This window comes from Rhea americana, unplaced genomic scaffold (assembly GCF_003343005.1).
Source record: "Rhea americana isolate MKP2758 unplaced genomic scaffold, rheAme1 scaffold_128, whole genome shotgun sequence".
NCBI lineage: Eukaryota > Metazoa > Chordata > Aves > Rheiformes > Rheidae > Rhea > Rhea americana.
The window spans coordinates 1582106-1598857 of NW_028185350.1; the positions used below are offsets into that span (position 1 = coordinate 1582106).

General features: G+C 50.8%; 1 protein-coding gene across 5 annotated transcripts in view; it reads left to right on the forward strand.

Annotated features, from left to right (window-relative positions):
- Positions 1–16752, forward strand: part of RBM19 (RNA binding motif protein 19) — a 105580-nt gene that overhangs the window by 55273 nt on the left and 33555 nt on the right. For all 5 annotated transcript variants that reach the window (XM_085326148.1, XM_085326145.1, XM_085326146.1 and 2 more), the window contains exon 23: positions 8831–8951. In XM_085326148.1, coding sequence (XP_085182274.1) covers positions 8831–8951 — 121 coding nt within the window. The remainder of the gene's footprint in view (positions 1–8830; positions 8952–16752) is intronic.

The window sequence follows — 16752 nt, forward strand, 5'->3', positions numbered from 1 at the left end:
AGGAAGAGCTGTTTGGGCAGCTGAGTTCCTTGCTGTGCTTTGCTTTAAGGGCTGCAAGCTGCTGTCTTTGGGAGAAAGGGCTCACAGAAATGATACTAAGCACCTAGCTACCRAACCAGTTGGAGCCCCTCACACGCAAACCTTTGTCACTTGAGGCCTTTGGGGACAGCTGACTCTGGGATATSTGGGCATCAGGGATCACTAAATGAATGCTCTTGGTCCCACTGCCACTGGGTAAATCAGAGGTAGCTGACTCAAAGCGGGGGGAAAAAAAAACCCCGAAGAACTTTGATGCAGTAAAACTCCTTCTAAAGTGCTTTCTGAGTACCTTGCAAAAAACCATCCTGGAGACCTGAGCAGTGTTGCTTTRGAAAGAACAGTCGCGTCCTAGGCAAGAGAACACACTGAAAGAGCAGGGTAGACCCAGTATTTCCAAACACCCGGCTTTAGCATTGCTGCAAAGGAGGATTTAGCCTTGTTTTTCTGTTTACTGGATTGGTTGGATTTTTTTTTAACCAGCACAGGGGTTTCTTCTGAGAGGCAGGAGAAAAGCATTAAAAAGATGGGCAGTGTTGCCAGCAGGTGGATAGGCCAGTACCCAGCAGAAACTGCAAACTGGGCCAGAGTGGGCAGAAGTTGTTCAGTGTGACTCATCTAGTGGCTGAGCAAACCTGAAACAGAAAGAGGGGGAATTATCTATCAGGTTTATCAGAAGCAAGGTGACAAGCGGGAAGGAAATGCTTTCGGCCCGATGTGACAAATCAGGAAGTACACGTCCCGGCCCCAACACTGACTTGTTATGGAGGCAGTTTGGGACATTCAGTGGCCATCTCCTGATACTCCAGCTGCACGAGGCCAGGGTTCAGGTGTTCCTCCTTGTGCTTGGAGACCCCTCTGGGAACAGCCTTTCCCTCTGGAGTTTTTCAAATGTTGAGTGTAACAGAAGAGCTGTAGCTGTGACTTGGTGAAGGATGGGGAGCAGAGGGAAGGGCTGTGTCTGACTTGCCTTGTTAAATTACCAGCGTATTCCACAGCCCTGTAGGAGAAGGAATAGGGCTACGTCTTGACAGAACTGTGGGAACGGCTGTGCTAGGTGGACAAGGAGGCTTTCTCAGAAAGGCTGCTTAAAGGCAGTGCAGAAAAGGTCCGCAACAGGCAGCTGTGCCCAGGGAAACTCCCTTCTGAGCACCAAGGCCTGGGGCAAGGGGCTCCTGAAACCTGCAGGTCGAAAGTACGTTTTGCTTTAACCAAAAAAAGCTCAAAACCCTATTGTCGCAGTATCGTGATGTTTTTGCAATCCATGTGCACTTTCTACTGGAAAATATTTCATAATTTTTAAGCCATGATAGGCTGCAGTTCAAAAGCAGTGCTGTTTTCAGCCCTGCTGCTGGCTCCTGGGGTTTGCTCCGTATCTGGAAGTGAAACAGTTGTGGATAAAAGCCAAGGGATGATACCGCTAACATAAAGGAACCRAACGGCTCCGCTGACTTCCAGAGACTCCAAATTTTCAAGGGAGTGAGTGGAGAGAAAGGAGAGAGGAGGGAGGGAGTGAGCGTAGCCTATGTTTATGTTTTTAGACAGGATTCATTGATTGGCGATCACAAGGGACTATTAGATCATCTGTTCCAGTCTGACCTCCCATATAACACAGTGCATAGAGTTTCTTTGTTAGTCCTGTATTGATCGTAATTCAAACTTCCTTGAGCTTAATATGCGTCCTCTCCGCCTGGGCTGGCTCGTTCGGCAGTGCATGGTGAAGTGAATCCTCCTGAAGTGTGGCTCTCTTTATCTGTTTTGGTTCTCTTCATCTGTTTTGCACATTTTGCATATGGCTCTTTGCTAAAATGCAGTCTCTGGTCAAATTTTCTCTGACTTCTGGTTGATGCCAGTAAGGTGCTACTACCACTTGGTCATTCAGGCTTTGTTCTTTCAGGCTTTGTTCCTGGTGCTTTTCTCGGAGACTGAATCTTTTCCTGAGGAAACTTGTAAATATTTAACAGAAACGTTTATATGGGAACCTAACTTGTTCTTTATTGCTTGTTGTATGTTGTGTATGCATGCTTGTATGTTGTACTGTTGTATAATATTCTCGGTCCCTGTCTCCTGTCCCTCTTCAGTTCACTTACGAAGCTGTTGGCTGATTTCAGCTGCACTGAACAGAGATCTCAAAGATAGGAAGTTCTTCTGTATTTGATGAAAATAGGCAGCTGGACAGAAGAGAGGCGTTCTGGTCGGGCCCTTGTTTAGGGAACTGCAATAAAGTGTGCCTTTTCTGCTAGGGAGCAGGCCTCCCTAGYTCCAGTGCTCAGGTTACAAGAGGTTTAAACATTATCATCACAGTAAGAGACAGAGAAACAAATGTCAGAGCAGCCTAGTTAACGCTGGACGGTTTTGCAGTGCTGCGATAGTGCAGGACGCTGGTTCGTATGAACCCAGGATGTCCCATCCTCCAAGTGTTGATGCTCCTCTGCYGGCACTCTTCTCCTCGAAGCTCTTCCCATGCTTTCTGCCCTGACCACCCCTTCCAAGATCTTCATACGCTGCTGGGGCTGACTGGGAAGCAGTTTGCAAAGGTGTGGATGTACTGTCCACGGGAGCAAGCGGGCAGCGAGTGAGTCACTCTGTGAAAGATCACTTGGTGGGTTTTTCTTCCCTGCAGCAAAGCAGCTTTTCTTCCTTTTTTTTTTTTCTTTTTTTTTTCTCCATCCTCTTTTTGAGGGATTTAATTGTCTCACAAGTGGCGCATCAAGTACTCTCCATTGGCTGTCTGGAAAAGGATGCGCTGTGGATTGATGAATAGGATTCTGAATATTGTAAACACGGGCATAATTGGCTTACAGTTTATTGCTAAGTGAAATGAGAGAGAGGGGGAGCGGGCCTAGAGACCTCTGAGCTGAATAGCTGTGGMCTATCAATGATGTTTTTGCTCGGAGTGGTAATTTGGAAATAGCTTATAAATGTCTTACAAAACATGATGTTTTTGTAATAGGATAGTTACGGTGGCTTTGTTGGGCATTTAAAGCCTGTGGCCTTCCATGTTTGTCTTTTTTCCTGGGCAGTTATGGCTGCTGTGGGARTGTGCACAGAGATTTTCCAAAGCTAGGACAGAGATGTGGGGCTTCCCTTCAGAAATCCCTGGTATTAGGTCTGGAAGACCTGACTTGTAGGTCTGGATTCCTTGGCTTCCACTGATGCACCGCAGCCAACTTGAGGAGAGGAGAGTCTGAAAGGTGCTGTTGTGAGAGGGGTGAACACCTGAACCGCACTCATCGGGCGGCAAGTAAGGTGCCACAACCGCTTGGTCATGTCCCTGCAGGGGAGGTAACCTCCAGGCAGGGCACAGGACACTGCTAGGCACCTTCTCCCTGCTCGACCATCAGGGCTCCCAATCCCATACCTGTCTCGTCCACAGTAGGGTCTGAGGCAGGGTTTGTTGGAATTAGTTCCCTGTGTAATGGATGGTGATGAGTTGGAAGTGTTTTATTGCYATCAAATGCAATTAGCATCCTCCTTTGTTGTGTGTTGTGAGCATCCTTTTAACAGGCCACAGCACACATGTCTGCGCTGAGACAGAAAATGAGGAGGAAGACATGTCAAAGAARGCAAGGGCAGGGACAAAGTTTCCAGAGGAAGCCAGGACAGCTCAAGGGCTGTAGCCCATTCACTCTGCCATTACATATGATACCATCCATCCATCCATCCATCCGTCCATCCTGCTTCTCCTCCAGCCCGCAGCACCTCTCCTTGTTCTTTCTACTACCTTGGCTTCATATTATTCACAGAAAGGGCTTGCATTCATTGATCAAGCCTTTGATTTGAAATCTCCAAAGAAAGATGACTGCTGCCTGGGAATATGGGGAGTTTGAGGGGAAGAGAAGGGCAACTGATTTGCTGGAAATAACAAATTAAGTCTGGTTAAGGAAGTATTAACTATGTGTTAATTGTTCTTAACATAGTTAATTGTAATTAACTATGTGTTAATATTGTTTTCCTGAAGCTTCCAGTGCAGAATTGTTGTGGGATTGTTTTTAYTTTTAAAGTATTAACTGCAAGCAGAGTTTCCACTGTTCTCCCCTGTTGATATAAAAATACATCTGGTCTCCAAATAGAAATTGCCCATTCGGGAAAGACAGTCAACCCTTTAAAAAACACACGCGTAGAAGGGAAAAAAAATCCTTGTGTGCAGCTGGCATTGCAGAGAACATCCTCAGTTGTGACTTTCTTTTGAGGAGTGGAAATTTATCAGTCTCCTAATATTGTTGACCCTTTGTCCCTCTAATGACTCCAGCCCCGAGGCTCTTCGGCTTGAGCGTTTAATAGGGCAAGGGGGAATCTRTAGGCAGAGCAGTGCCGTCCTCAAAATTAGTCCAGCATTTGGGGATGGTGAGCCATAGCACTCGGGGAAGATGAGTGCAATGGTCCAGTCTCTTGATCTCTGACTTTGCAAAGCCCCAGCACAGCAGATGCTGCTCCAGCACTGCCTGTCTTGTCCCTGCAGCCCAATTTTCAGGTAAGTTTATCAGTCATCCCTTAATTTTGGAATACCCTTCCTAGATCTCCARAATGGTTTACAGGCCTCTCTCCTTCCTCTCTCTGCTTTTCCCTTGTTCCTTTTGCCTCTCAGGTAGCTGCTGGGGCTCTAGGCCTGCCCGAGCCCTAGCCACTAGCAATTTAAAGTGCTGCTTTACATCATTCCAGTTCAGCAGCTCAGTTCCCAAAAGGGTGTTTTGAGCATGCGCGTGCAACGTTTCCTGGCTCTGATTTAAATGCAGCTGGCTGGGTTTCTTTAGCCTGTCACACACACACACACACACACACACACACACACACACACACACGGAAAAAGCTGCCTTCTAGTACGTGCTCTGTGAGTCGCTGCTCGCGATGAACAGTATCGCCAAGCTCGGTAACAAAAGACGAGTATCTGAAGGTGCAGTTTGCATCACGGCAGAAAACTGAGGCTGGTCCGTTTGTGGCACGTGGGGAGCCTCTCTGCYGCAGCCAGCCAACTCTCCCAAAGCCCTACTGTCATTTTAGGCCCGTCAGGAGCACTTAGCTTGCGAGGATTTCCTGACATATCGAGCTATTACATTAAGCTTGAACCAAACTCTGCAAAATCATACTCGTGAGGACTCAGAAGCAAAGTTTTTTAAGCATGCTCACGTCCTATTTTCCAGAGAATCCAGGCCATAATTTTCATACAAACCTTAAGGCATTTGGAAAGCAAGGGAGACTTGGGAGGAGGTTGGACGGGGTACTTGAACTTTCCACGTTTCCTGGTGGTGGGTGTATTACTAAACGCAGCAGCTGCAATGAGATCTTTTTTTCAGTGGTTAAGGAGACCAAGTCCTTGTGGTGAAAGGTCCCCCCTTTTTTAAAGGCATGCAATGATGCAAAGCTGTAATAGAGAGGTCTCTTCCGGTGAATCAATCTCCTGGATAAACAGACGGCCACAACTCTGTCTGTCTGTATAGATATAACAAAATAAGCCTCTGGCGATTCGACAGTTTGGTCTTCAAAGGAGGTATCCTGGGGAGAAAGACGCTCAGGTGGAGGGATGGGACCCTGAGAATATACAACACTTCCAGCTCACTTTCTTTGGAAACTACTCTACCTTTACTCATTTCCTTTCCTATTTCTCATGTAATTAAAATATATTTTCCCCTACCTAGTWTTTTATTTGGAATAGCAACAGTGGCCAGGTTCCTCTTGTTGCTGGAGGATCTCCAGGGATGTGGATGTAGAGGGGTAGTCTTTTTCACCTTCATTGCTTTGTTAGTTGCTTATCTTTTATGTCATGGATGAACTCTTCTTTTCTCCTCGTGGAAAAATTCCTAATTCCTCTCCAAGCAATGAACATGYAAGTTTTCGTTTGAGCTGTTTTCCAAAGGAAATGATGCGTTAGTTTGGGGTTTTTTGTTCGTTTGTTTGTTTTTATCTGAAATGACCATCTGCTCTTCTACTGCCCAACTTGGGAAGCCTCAGGAAGATGGGACCGTGAGGGCTGCTGGTCCCGGCATGCCTTTTGCTACGAGGGCTGGAACGGTGGGTGAGACGGCCAGCGTGCTGGGACTGTCTGTGTGGCCCAGCCTCCCAAACTTAGTGTTTTGCTGGGTGTGAAACCGCTCATTTTGGGGGTGCATTAGGCTGGGAAAGGCCCATATGACCAGGCAACTGGGAGATCTATCTCCCAGTAGCTTTCTCTCATGCTCTGCAACTTGATGGCAGCAGCTGGCTTCTTTCTTGCACTGTGATCTTTCCCTGTGCTCCTTGCAAATGCACGCCGGATCCTGGATTGGGCTATGCAAGGGGGCTCCGGATAAGGCGTGGAGGCAATCCTGCAAAGAGGAGGACGTGAGGAAGGAGGTGACAGACAGCCCATGAGGTTGTCCTAAGCACAGCACTTTGCACCAGTGGTCGTGGTCGCTAGCAGTTGCTTTTGAGGCATATTTGGTGTGACCTGTCTCCCCACAGGGACCTGCTGTAAGGGCGAAACAAGGTTGCCATGGCCTTACCTGGTTCATTCCTGGCTATTCCCGTCCTCCAGCCTTTGTCTTCCTTGTGCTGAGGGAAGTGAGAAATCAAAAAGTATAAATTAACAAATGAGACCCAGTGATTAGAGCTGCAGTTTGTTTGCCAGGCTTTGGAAATAGCTCTTTGTGCCAACGTAAACAGCCATCACAACTCCCTACTGCCACCTCCCCCTGAGTGTTTATTTAAGCCAACACATTGCTCTGCTAATTGGATACCATTCCAAGTGAAAATAGGCCTTTAAAACAACAGCAGCAGCAAATAAAAACAGCTGTAGCTGCAAAAGCACCCRGCGAGGCTGCAGACTTCTGGAAGGGAATACACCCCCTGAAAAAGAGGCACGCTGCCTCGCGTGGTTCAGGAGAGTCGGGAGAGGCGGTGAACACGGAACGATGGGAAATAGCAGTAAAYGGTGAATGCTACAGAGAAGGTGGAGCTCGTATTCCTCTTTTCTCTTTCTCATAAAGAACRAGAATGGTATGAGTGAAAGAGAATCAGACTGAGGGGGACTTGCAGGATATGGAAAACTARTCGCTGGAAATGCTTTGTTTGGGGTTTTAAAAATTTCTGAAACTCGGTGCCATGAGATGGCATGACAGCCAAAGCTTTCTGTTGGATAAAGACATATCCTACGGCCTTTTGCTTGGTAGTACAAAGCAGTCATTAGCCGAGCTGGACTAGAAGGCAACGCGGTGAACAGGATCGTGTTGGCAAGTGTGTTGCTAATTATCCAGCACTGGAAATTCTTGTGCCTTCATTGAAGCAGCTGGGCACAAAAGCCACCAGAGACGAGACTCCAAATATGCCAACTCAGCAGTTCAAGCAAAGCTCTGGCTGCCTAGGAGTCACGGTAGCCAGCCAAAGCACTTTGTGAGAGCAGCAAGCATGCCCGGAGCCATGCCGCCTGGGGGCAAACCTCAGTAATTCAAAACTCCTATGTGGCAACCACTTGGAGGAGAATCCTGGACTTTTTCTTTACAATTTTGGACTTTTTGCAGAGAAACATTTTTTTTCTTTCAAGTTTGATRTATATTTTAAAAGGTGTTCAACACAAATCCAAAAAGCAGGCAGTGGAGATGATTTCTTTCAACGTGTTTTCTTTTGTTGTCAACAAAACATTTGGATCGACTGGAAAGGCGCTTGTGTTGTCCATGCTGTAGACCTGCAGCATTGAACCGCTGACATCTACAGGATTAACTGCATGGCTCTTCCAGTCTTACCCTTCACATTGGTGCTCCTTTAGGGGCTTCTAGATGTGAGGACATTTCGTTGTTGGACAGAGGGATGTGCTCTGGTCTCCATGTTTGTGTATGCTGCTGTATCTGATCCATAGAGGCTTGTTTCCAGACCTTATGAACCTATTTAATCTCAGTCTTAGTAGAGGTTTTTAAAAGATCATTTTGGACTCTTTTTTTCTATCCCTGTGCCTAGCCATGTATCGAATTGCTGTGAAGCACTTTGTTAGCCCCTGGGGATGAATGGTTCTGTAAAAATGTTTGACTTAGATGTTTGTATATTTGCATTACGGGTTCGATCCTGCACGATCCTGGATTCCCTTGAAAGTCGGTGGGAACTGAAAGCAAAGTAAATCTTCGCTGGATCCAGTCAGTGTTTTCTGAATGCATCTGTTGGTTAGCTAAAGATACAGGGCTTCTGGCCTTTCCCATGTCTGCGCCCATCGTGGCCAGCATCACCAAAACRTTGGCAAGAAGGCAACTTTCCCTGGGGAGCTTGGCGTTCTGGAAGGATGTTGGCCTGGCTCATGCCTTGCAAAGCACCGCTGAGCAGAGAGCAACCTCTTGACCCACATTTGTGCAGTGCTTGACTGTGTGCTGGTACAGAGCGGTGTGGGCTGGTCCCAGATGTACCAGGCATTTGGATGTTTCTTCTACACTTAACAGACTAGCTGGGTGGGGGATTCACGAGGTTGCTTTACCCATGCTAACCCTGCGCTGCAGCACTCATCCATGAGGGACCTGCTTTGCATTCAGACTTTGTGCAGTTTAACCATGTTAGCTAGCACTGCACCAAGTCAGCCTTTCTAAGTTGGGGCTTTCTTGGCTCAGAAAAGTATAGGAGAACATCCTACTGTGAACACTTTTCCCTGGTTGGGTGGGGTTCATCTCCCGTCACTATCCAAGACTGGCTCTGACTTGATCAGAGACATTTCCAATCAGGGAAAGGTGTTCACAGTAGGATGTTCTCTGGTGGCCTTTAAGATTCGGAGTGGAGGGATGGACATCTTTCGTTTTCCCTTATGAGTCTGTTTTTATTTTCTTCCTTTTTTCCAAATCTGCAGAAAGCGTTCAACGCCCTATGCCACAGCACTCATTTGTATGGCCGGAGGCTGGTCTTGGAGTGGGCAGACACGGAGGAGACGGTGGAGGCCTTGAGACGGAAAACGGCAGAACATTTTCACGGTAACGTAGCGTCCTTCTGGCCTGTCRATACAGCTTTGGCTGGCATTGTCCCATCTGGCGTACGCTGCCAGTCCGCGCCAGCCCTTTCCTGGCAGCTGTGTGCTTGCAGGGGCTGGCAGATAGATGCTGGAGCCTGACAACCTAAGTGCAAGGGGTCTTGTGCAGCAAAGGCAGGTCCAGCCCACCGAGGCAGGAAAGCCGGAGGAAATCTCCTCTGYCTGGGGAGGAAACACTGCTGAGGAGCTGCAGAGAGAAGCCAGCAGTAGAGAGCTGTGCTCTGTCCCCAGACAGGATGAAGCAGGAGGGATCCAGGCTGGCTTCTCCTTTGTCTGCGACAGCTCTCTGCATGCATGAGAGCGTGTTAACTCTCCATGTGCTGGCAGGGTTCAAGCGTCTCGTGATGCCACGTGYGCGCCGAAGCGCTTTTGCTCTGTCTGCCTGCACCCCAGGGCGCTCTGTAGATCTGAACAGGCTGATGAGGGCGTGAGGAAAGCACTTTTGATGCCCCTGGTTCTGTGTGAGTGGCGAGACGCGGGGGACTGAGCCTGTGAGATGCTGTTTTGGAGGTGGCGACTTGCTGAGAAAACCCCTTTTGTTTCCAGCGAGGGTCATTTCCCATGAAAGGCGGGTGCTTGAGAGGGGGGTGATGGTGKTGTTCTTCCTCGCAGGGCATAAAAACCTGATTAAAAAGGGCAAATAATTTGACCGTTGGTTGAGATCCAGAGAGTCTTGTTTGGATCAGGTTCTAGAGAGCGACAGCTCCACAGATAACAGTGCTGCAGGCTTCTATTGACAGCCATCGACAGGTACAAATGCATCGCTTGACAAATATTTATGTTGGAGGTGATCCCCTGGGCTGGAGGACTAAGCTGGAGATCAATGCTCCTCCTTCCGCATCCCTTCCCAGCCTCCCCTCTCCGTCGTGTGCGCGCCCGTTGCCAAGGGGGTTGGCAGAAGTGGTTCTGGGGCTGCGCTCCTCAATCCGCGGAGACGGGAGACGCAGCACGCCTTGCGTACGACGTGAGCCCGCCTCCAGCGAGACCTGCCCTCGTGTTTGTGAGGTGCTGACTGTCGCAGACAGGCAGCAGGTTGGAGAAGGTGCAGTTCAGCAGGGGAACGGACAAGGTGGCAGGGTCCTGCCGCAGCAAGGTGCGGAGGAAACCAGGGGAGCATGAGGAGCAGCAGGCTGAGCTCCGACACAGTGCCAAAAAGGAGACCAAAATGCACCGCRCTGTCTAGGCATACCTAGAGCTACGCTTGCTGGGGGCACGTGTGAGACAGCAGGGAGGATGGGCACTGTTAGGGGACGGATGTGGCCACCCAGCATTAGCGGAGGAACATGTTCTGTCTGATCAGAGTAACACAAATCTCTGCCTGGATGGAGCGGGGAGCGGATGGGATGTTTYGTGTGCCCCGTTTTACGTTTAGGATCTCTTTTCCCCCTTTTTTCCTCTGCCCAGCAATGGGAGGGAAGTGGTCTTGGCTTTGTGATCGTTGCAGACTYGCAGCAGATACCGGCTGCTGCCTGCAAGCTCTGCTGCCCCCACATCTCCCCCAGGCTCAGCTTCTGTCTTGATTTCTCCCTGCATTTGCTCCCACTCTCTTGTCAAGGATCTTCCTCACGGAGGTGGGCACTCTTGGAGACTGCAAAAACAGTATTTTTATATCCTGTGAGGTATACAGCTTTGAAGCTGAGGTGGCTTCAGAGTCTTGGCTGAAAAAACAGGAGTGAGGTTACCACTCCCCATCTTTAGGGACTGACAATATGATTGAAGAAATCAGTCATTTTTGGTCTCCAACCCATCTCAGGGAGAGAGAGACAGACAGAGAGAAAGAGAGAAACAGCATCCCATGACTTCAGCCCTATCTTGTGCACACGCACGTTCCTGCTCCCTCTCACGCTGCAATACCGCTGGTGGCTAATCCTGCTGCAGAAGGGGGTCTGCCAGGGCTGGATCTCCATAACAAAGCCCATCTGGGGCACACGGAGCGGGCACGGAGAGCTGGGCCGTGCTGGAAGCGGGGAAGACACACCAAGAGGGCTTAGCTTGGCTATGCTGTGTTTGCAGGCTGGAGTTYGGCAGATGGGATTTTATTTCTCTGGGTGCCAGTTTACAGGGTTCCCTCTCCTGATTTTGCGGCAGGGTTGCCACGGGATTTCTGAAGGCAGTGCCCGAGGGTGCTGRGAAGAGTGGGATCTGGGTCCTGTCCCGGTTGCTGTGGTTGTGTAGAAAATGACAGTAGAGGGAGAAATGCCGCAGCTCSCTCTCTCCTGCCAGCCGCCGTGGGGACGCTCCGCCGCGTTTTCCTTTGCACTTCTTCCCCCTTTTAGCCAGAGGTTGGTTTTCCAGAGTGGAGCCCAGGACGGAGAGGATAGGCACGAAGCTGGTAAAGCCCTGCAGCCCTGCCTTGGATCCTCTGCCTTCCCTTCAGCCCCCCGCAGCAGCTGGGCTGAGACCGCCCGTCTCGTTTCACCGACGGTGGAGGCTCGATTCWGCAAGCTGAAAGCAGAGATTGCGTTTTCCTGTCGATCTCCGTTTCCCTCTCCTCTCCTGTCCCTGCRAGGCTCGGGAGCAGCTCGGAGATCCCTGAGCCGTGCGGCCCACGGGGCCGGGCCGAGCCGCTGGCGAGGCGCCGAGCAGAGCCTTTTCCATCTGCTGCCGGTCACGCGCGCTCCCGCTCGGGGGCACGCGTGTCGCAGCCAGCCAGCCGCCACCTGAACCTGCCGAGCTCGGCCCAGGCGCCAGCTGCCCCCGCAGACGCTGGGCTCCGCTCTTTCCTCCTCCTCTGCTCTTGGAGCACGTGGCTACCCGCTTGGCCGCTTCCCCCCTCCCACCTTGGCGCTTTCCAGAGGACGGGCAGGGTTTTTCTTTGGCGTCCCAGTGGGGTACGTGTTTACCTCGTCTGAAGGGCAGCTCGTACTGGGCTTCGTGCTCRCCGGGTTCATACTCTGGGCCACGGAGATCAGAGCTGCGTTTTCTTTCAGTCTCCCGAGACCCCGGGAACGTGCTTCGTGCAAGGCAGTRGGCACTTACTCTGCCTCTGAAAGCACTCCAAAGAGCAGCAAGGCAGCTAGGGAGGGGGAAAAGCTTTGCTAGGGAAGGGGAGAGCCTTTTCTTTCTTTTTGCCTGCCCTGGTCCCAGTTTTGGCTGTCCTTTTGTGCCAAACCTCCATCTTCTCCATTCCTTGCTTAGCCCTGCTGGAAGTGAGCCCTCCTGTCTGGCCAAGGCAAGGCCGTGCTTGCCGGAGCAGGAGGACGAGGGAAGGGGAGGAAGGGGAGCTAGTTTCCGGCTGCCAGCGCTTGCCCAGACCCGGCTTTGACAGTAGGTTGGTGGCAGAGAGATGCTTTTGGTCCTGCCTCAGGCCATGGCGCCTGTGACAGGACCAAACAATCTGATGCAAAAATACACTTAAATATCTTCTCTTGCTGGTGTCTCAGGCAGAAGGAATGTGGCTTGGTATTCGGCTGCTCTCAGGTGCTTCACTCTCCTCTGCTGTTTAAAGCAGCGTGGTAGGTTTAGTGTGCCTACATCTCACCTGAGGCACTGGGGTTCAGCTGTTGCTTTTGCTGATGGGAGCCGGAGCCCTTCCCAACACATGGCTGTGATCTTCCCAGACCTTTACGGGTAGGTCGGGGCAGATCCCAGGTCTGACACGTCTGTGGATCCAGGGCTGCTTGGGGGGAAGAGGTGGTCTTCAGTCCTTCAGGCACTGTGGTGGAGAGGACAGTGACCTCTCTGTGAATGTCCCTGTGAGTTTCCTCACTCACCTCTGTGAGGTTCTTCCTRCATTCTTCCTACATTTAGTGGCCAAGTCCATATGGTCAATGATCTCCAGGTAGGACAGGAGCCACCTGAAAATGGTGGAGAGGGAGAGATTATTTTGGGTCTTCAAGGCTCCATGAAACCCAAAGATGAAGATTCCTGGCGCCACTCATCTCTCAGCTGCTCTTCAACAACAAAAAGCCACTGCTCTGTTCGCCTTGCTTTGCTGCCCAAGCTGAGCCAAACGGTCCATGTCTGAGAAGCAGAACTTGGAGACAGATGCCTTCAAAAGCAGTGGTGCAGTGGATGGTGTGAGTTTTTTCCTGCCGTGCAGTTCAGCTTATTTCTCATTCCGTGCCCCAGATTTCTTTCCAGTGGTGTGCATTGCCATCTCACAAGAGACTTCTTTCCCCGCCTAAAGTCTCTTCTGGGTCTGGAGCCATCCAGCACCACGAAGCACCTGTGCTATTTGGAGAGGGCGGTCACATGAGGCGCAGACTTGCTGTAACAGTGTTGCGTGTTTATATCAAGCCGTGCTGGCAGGGCCATGCCGTCAGTACTGGGTGACATATGGGCTCTGCTGCTGCTCCTGGCTCTCTTCCTGGTTATTCCACAGAAATCAAAGCAACCAGGGAACATGCCGAGAAAAGTTTTCTGCACATACCAGAAGATGAAGATGTCAAAGCAGGACAAACAGCTATGATATTCCTCATCTCATGGGGATTTCAGGATACATTTCCTCCAAGTTTTATGTAATTGGAATTTAGGAGTTTTGAAAATCTTCTTTTCTTCTTCTTTTTTTTTCTAAGCAGTTTGTGGTTTGTTGTGGGCACAACAGTGATGCACAGTGTTTCCAAAGTTGGTAGGTGATGGATCTTTGTGTAGGAGAGGCTGAAGAGTGCTAGTGGGGAAGGTGAGAAGTTTGCAGTAAGGCCTTGGGGGTTGTTATCACCCATGTCCAATGAGATGACGCATTGGCCTCTACTTCCCTTGGCTTGATTACAAGTTTGACTTCAACGAGCAATGAACTCATCCTGTGCTGTCTCATTGTACAGGTCCCACTACCTTCACAGCAGATTCCAGTATCTCCAGGTTTGAAAGAACCRTCTTGATCATTCAGGCTGCTCTCTTGAGTAGCGCAGGCCAAAACCTCTCACACAGCAGGGTGATTATGGACTCRTAATTTTTGTCTTAGCAATAAAATACTTTCTGAAAGTCTAGACTTGGGCTGTGGGAGACRGAGAATCTTTCAAGTTCCGTTACTGACTTCTCTGGTGCAATTATGCACCTTATTTCTAGACAGTATTTATATAGATCTGGCTTCCAGCTCTCAGGTCTCACTTTGCTGTTATTTGTTAGGTTAAAGAGAGGTCTGATCTCCTAAATCTTTTCTCCTTGCAAGCATTTGTCATAGCAATCAAGCCGCTTCAGAGCCATCTTTTCAATAGGTCTAATAGATGCAGTAAAATGGAATAGGCTTCCTTCCCATTTTGTGTATTTTTCAGGTCACTTCTAAGGCTTCTTCTGAATTTTTGTAATGTTCCAAGGGAAAGTGGGGACCCCAGAAGTGGCCAGAGTCTGCCAGAAATGCTTTCACTGGTGCTATCAGGAGAAGTAAGACCATAGCCCAGTCATGATTGTTGTGACCATCGTAACACGCTGACTGCGTGGTTACACTGTTGTCTCCAGGCACAGTGTGAAAAGGATTAAGTCCTCTTCTCGCTTCTGAGTGTATTTTCCTTTCATCCTGAGAAAGCAGGGTGTTGTATCAGCAAAAACACCTTCTCTTCTTGACTTTTAAGTGCTCCCACAATGTGTTGTTAATCTCTGGAACCGCCTGCCACAAGGTAGCTGGAGAGACTGAGAGCTTTGCAGGTTTCAAGGGAGGGTTTGGTACTGCTGTGGATGGAGAGACTACCTAGTGTAATATTCTAGAGGATACAAGGAAAAAAAATTGCAAAGGATGGAAATTTTTTTGCTTAAGGGTATGAAACCAGCACTGGGCAYGGAGGGAGTTAGGAGAAGGGCAGCTGAGGAGCGATAAGGTGAAGCCACAGGAATGTTGGTTGATGGCCGGTCTCCGGGGCTGCTCAGCCTGCCTTTCAGGCAAAGCAGGATTGTGGTGAGCAGGCTACCCCAGGGCAGGGGGGTTGGACAAGTCCTCCCCCCAGCTGTCTGCCACCAGCGGCCTGTCTCTCTGCCCTGGTTTTGAGGGGTGATCCCCAAGAGCCAGTGTGCCAATCCTCCCCTTGGGAAACGGCGATCACGGGTGTCTTCAGCAGGGACCGTATGTTGGCTCTGCTGCTCCCGAGAGGCTGCTGACTAGGGACAGGGGAGTCCAGGCTGGTGGCTGCACCGGGGTGGCCGGGGGCAGATTGGTGTCTGTGCCCTGCTCCCAGGGGCGAGGTTTCGGGTCTCCTGCRAAGCCCTGATGCAGACCTGCAATTCTCCTGCCTTCCCACGGTTGCAGAACGGCCCTGCACAAAGCGTAAGCGATTAAAACCCCCTTTTCTTTCTCTTTCTCTTYTTTTCCTTTGCCTGCCCGGCGTACTCGCCCCGGGGCGAGCGCTGCAGGCGCAGCCCCCGAGCTCGTTCCCCCGCCCGGCCCAGCGAGGCCGGTTCGGGAAGCGTTTCCCTGCGAGCCGGCGGTACCCTCAGCGTGTGCGCGCTCCTTCTCTCCCGGGAGTTTGCAGTCCGTGCGGAGAAGGTACTTGCTCCCAATCCGGCTAAATTACTATTGACTTGTGTTCTCTGCGCTTCACAAACATTTCACTCAGCCGTCACCAGCAGGGCTGGCGATACCCTACCAGCGCTAACTTAGGAAGCCAGCTGTGCTGGGCCGCTTTTCCTGCTCTTTCCCATCGATCAAAGAATTAAATTGACAGATGGGGAATTTTGCACTAGACTCGGGAAGGGGAAAGAATGACTTTTTTTTCTTTTTTTTTTTTTCTTTTTTTTTGGAAGGATGGGGTGGAAGAGGGGCGAGCGGAGGCGTCGGGAAGGACGGCGGCCGCGCGGATAAATGAAGCTGCGTGAGCTGCGTCGGGAAAGGGGGCCCAGCCGGGGACCTATTTCACGTTTCGGTCGTAAGAGCCACGGGGAGAGGGCGAGAAAGGAGAGGGCAGCGAAGCAGAAACATTTCTAACGAGACCCTCTGGCTCAGCAGAAGGCCGGGGGGCTGGCGTAAATCAGAGGAGCCCCACCGCGGCTCGCTCRGGCGAGATGAGGAGCCCACTGGTTATTTATAGTTTGGATGCTGAAAGCCGGCAGGGTTGGCGGGGGGGGGGAAGGAGCGCTCCGGGCTTGACCCGTATCTCGTCCCCTCCCGCGCAGCCGCCGCTGCTGCCCGYGGTCGGAGGCAGAGCAGCCTGGCCGGGGGCAGAGCAGCTCTTGCCGTCGTCAGCCCGCGCCGGTGGAGCGAYGCCGACCTACGGTGCGGCCACCTCCTGCGGCCACCACCTTCTCGGCGGCAGCAGAGCCGAGAGCAATGTCCTCGGCGGGGAGGGGACCGGTCCGGCGCCGGTGCTTGGGCTGCGAAGGGTCGGGCCGCCCTCGACCCGCCGGTCCCGGGGATGCCAGAGTCGGAGCCACCGTGGCCGGGTCCTGCGGGAAGCGTCTGTTCCCCCTGCCTGGTCCCCAGAAGCTTTTCTAGACTCTCCTGCTTTGCACAGCCCCCCTCAAAGCGCTCCTTTCTGCTCTTGCTCTCACCTTCTATCCGTTTTGGCTCCCTTTGTATTTCTTATTTTCTTCTTTCTTCCTTTTTTTTATTTTATTTTATTTTTTTTTTGAGAGAGAGCATCTGTAACTAATGCAAACACATGCCGTAGCCAGAGAGTAAAACCCTGCAGGATTAGCGTGGCATCCGCAACCCTGCCACGTTATAATCCCGTGGTAATCCCCCGCTCGGCCCACCCCCGCCGGCTTTGGCTATTGTTTAAAGGAAGCAAATGGGATCGTTAGCGGGCAAACCTTAACCAGCTTGGAGCCGCAGGACGGAGCTCGAACCAATTTGCTCCCCACCCCCTGCTTTTTTCTTC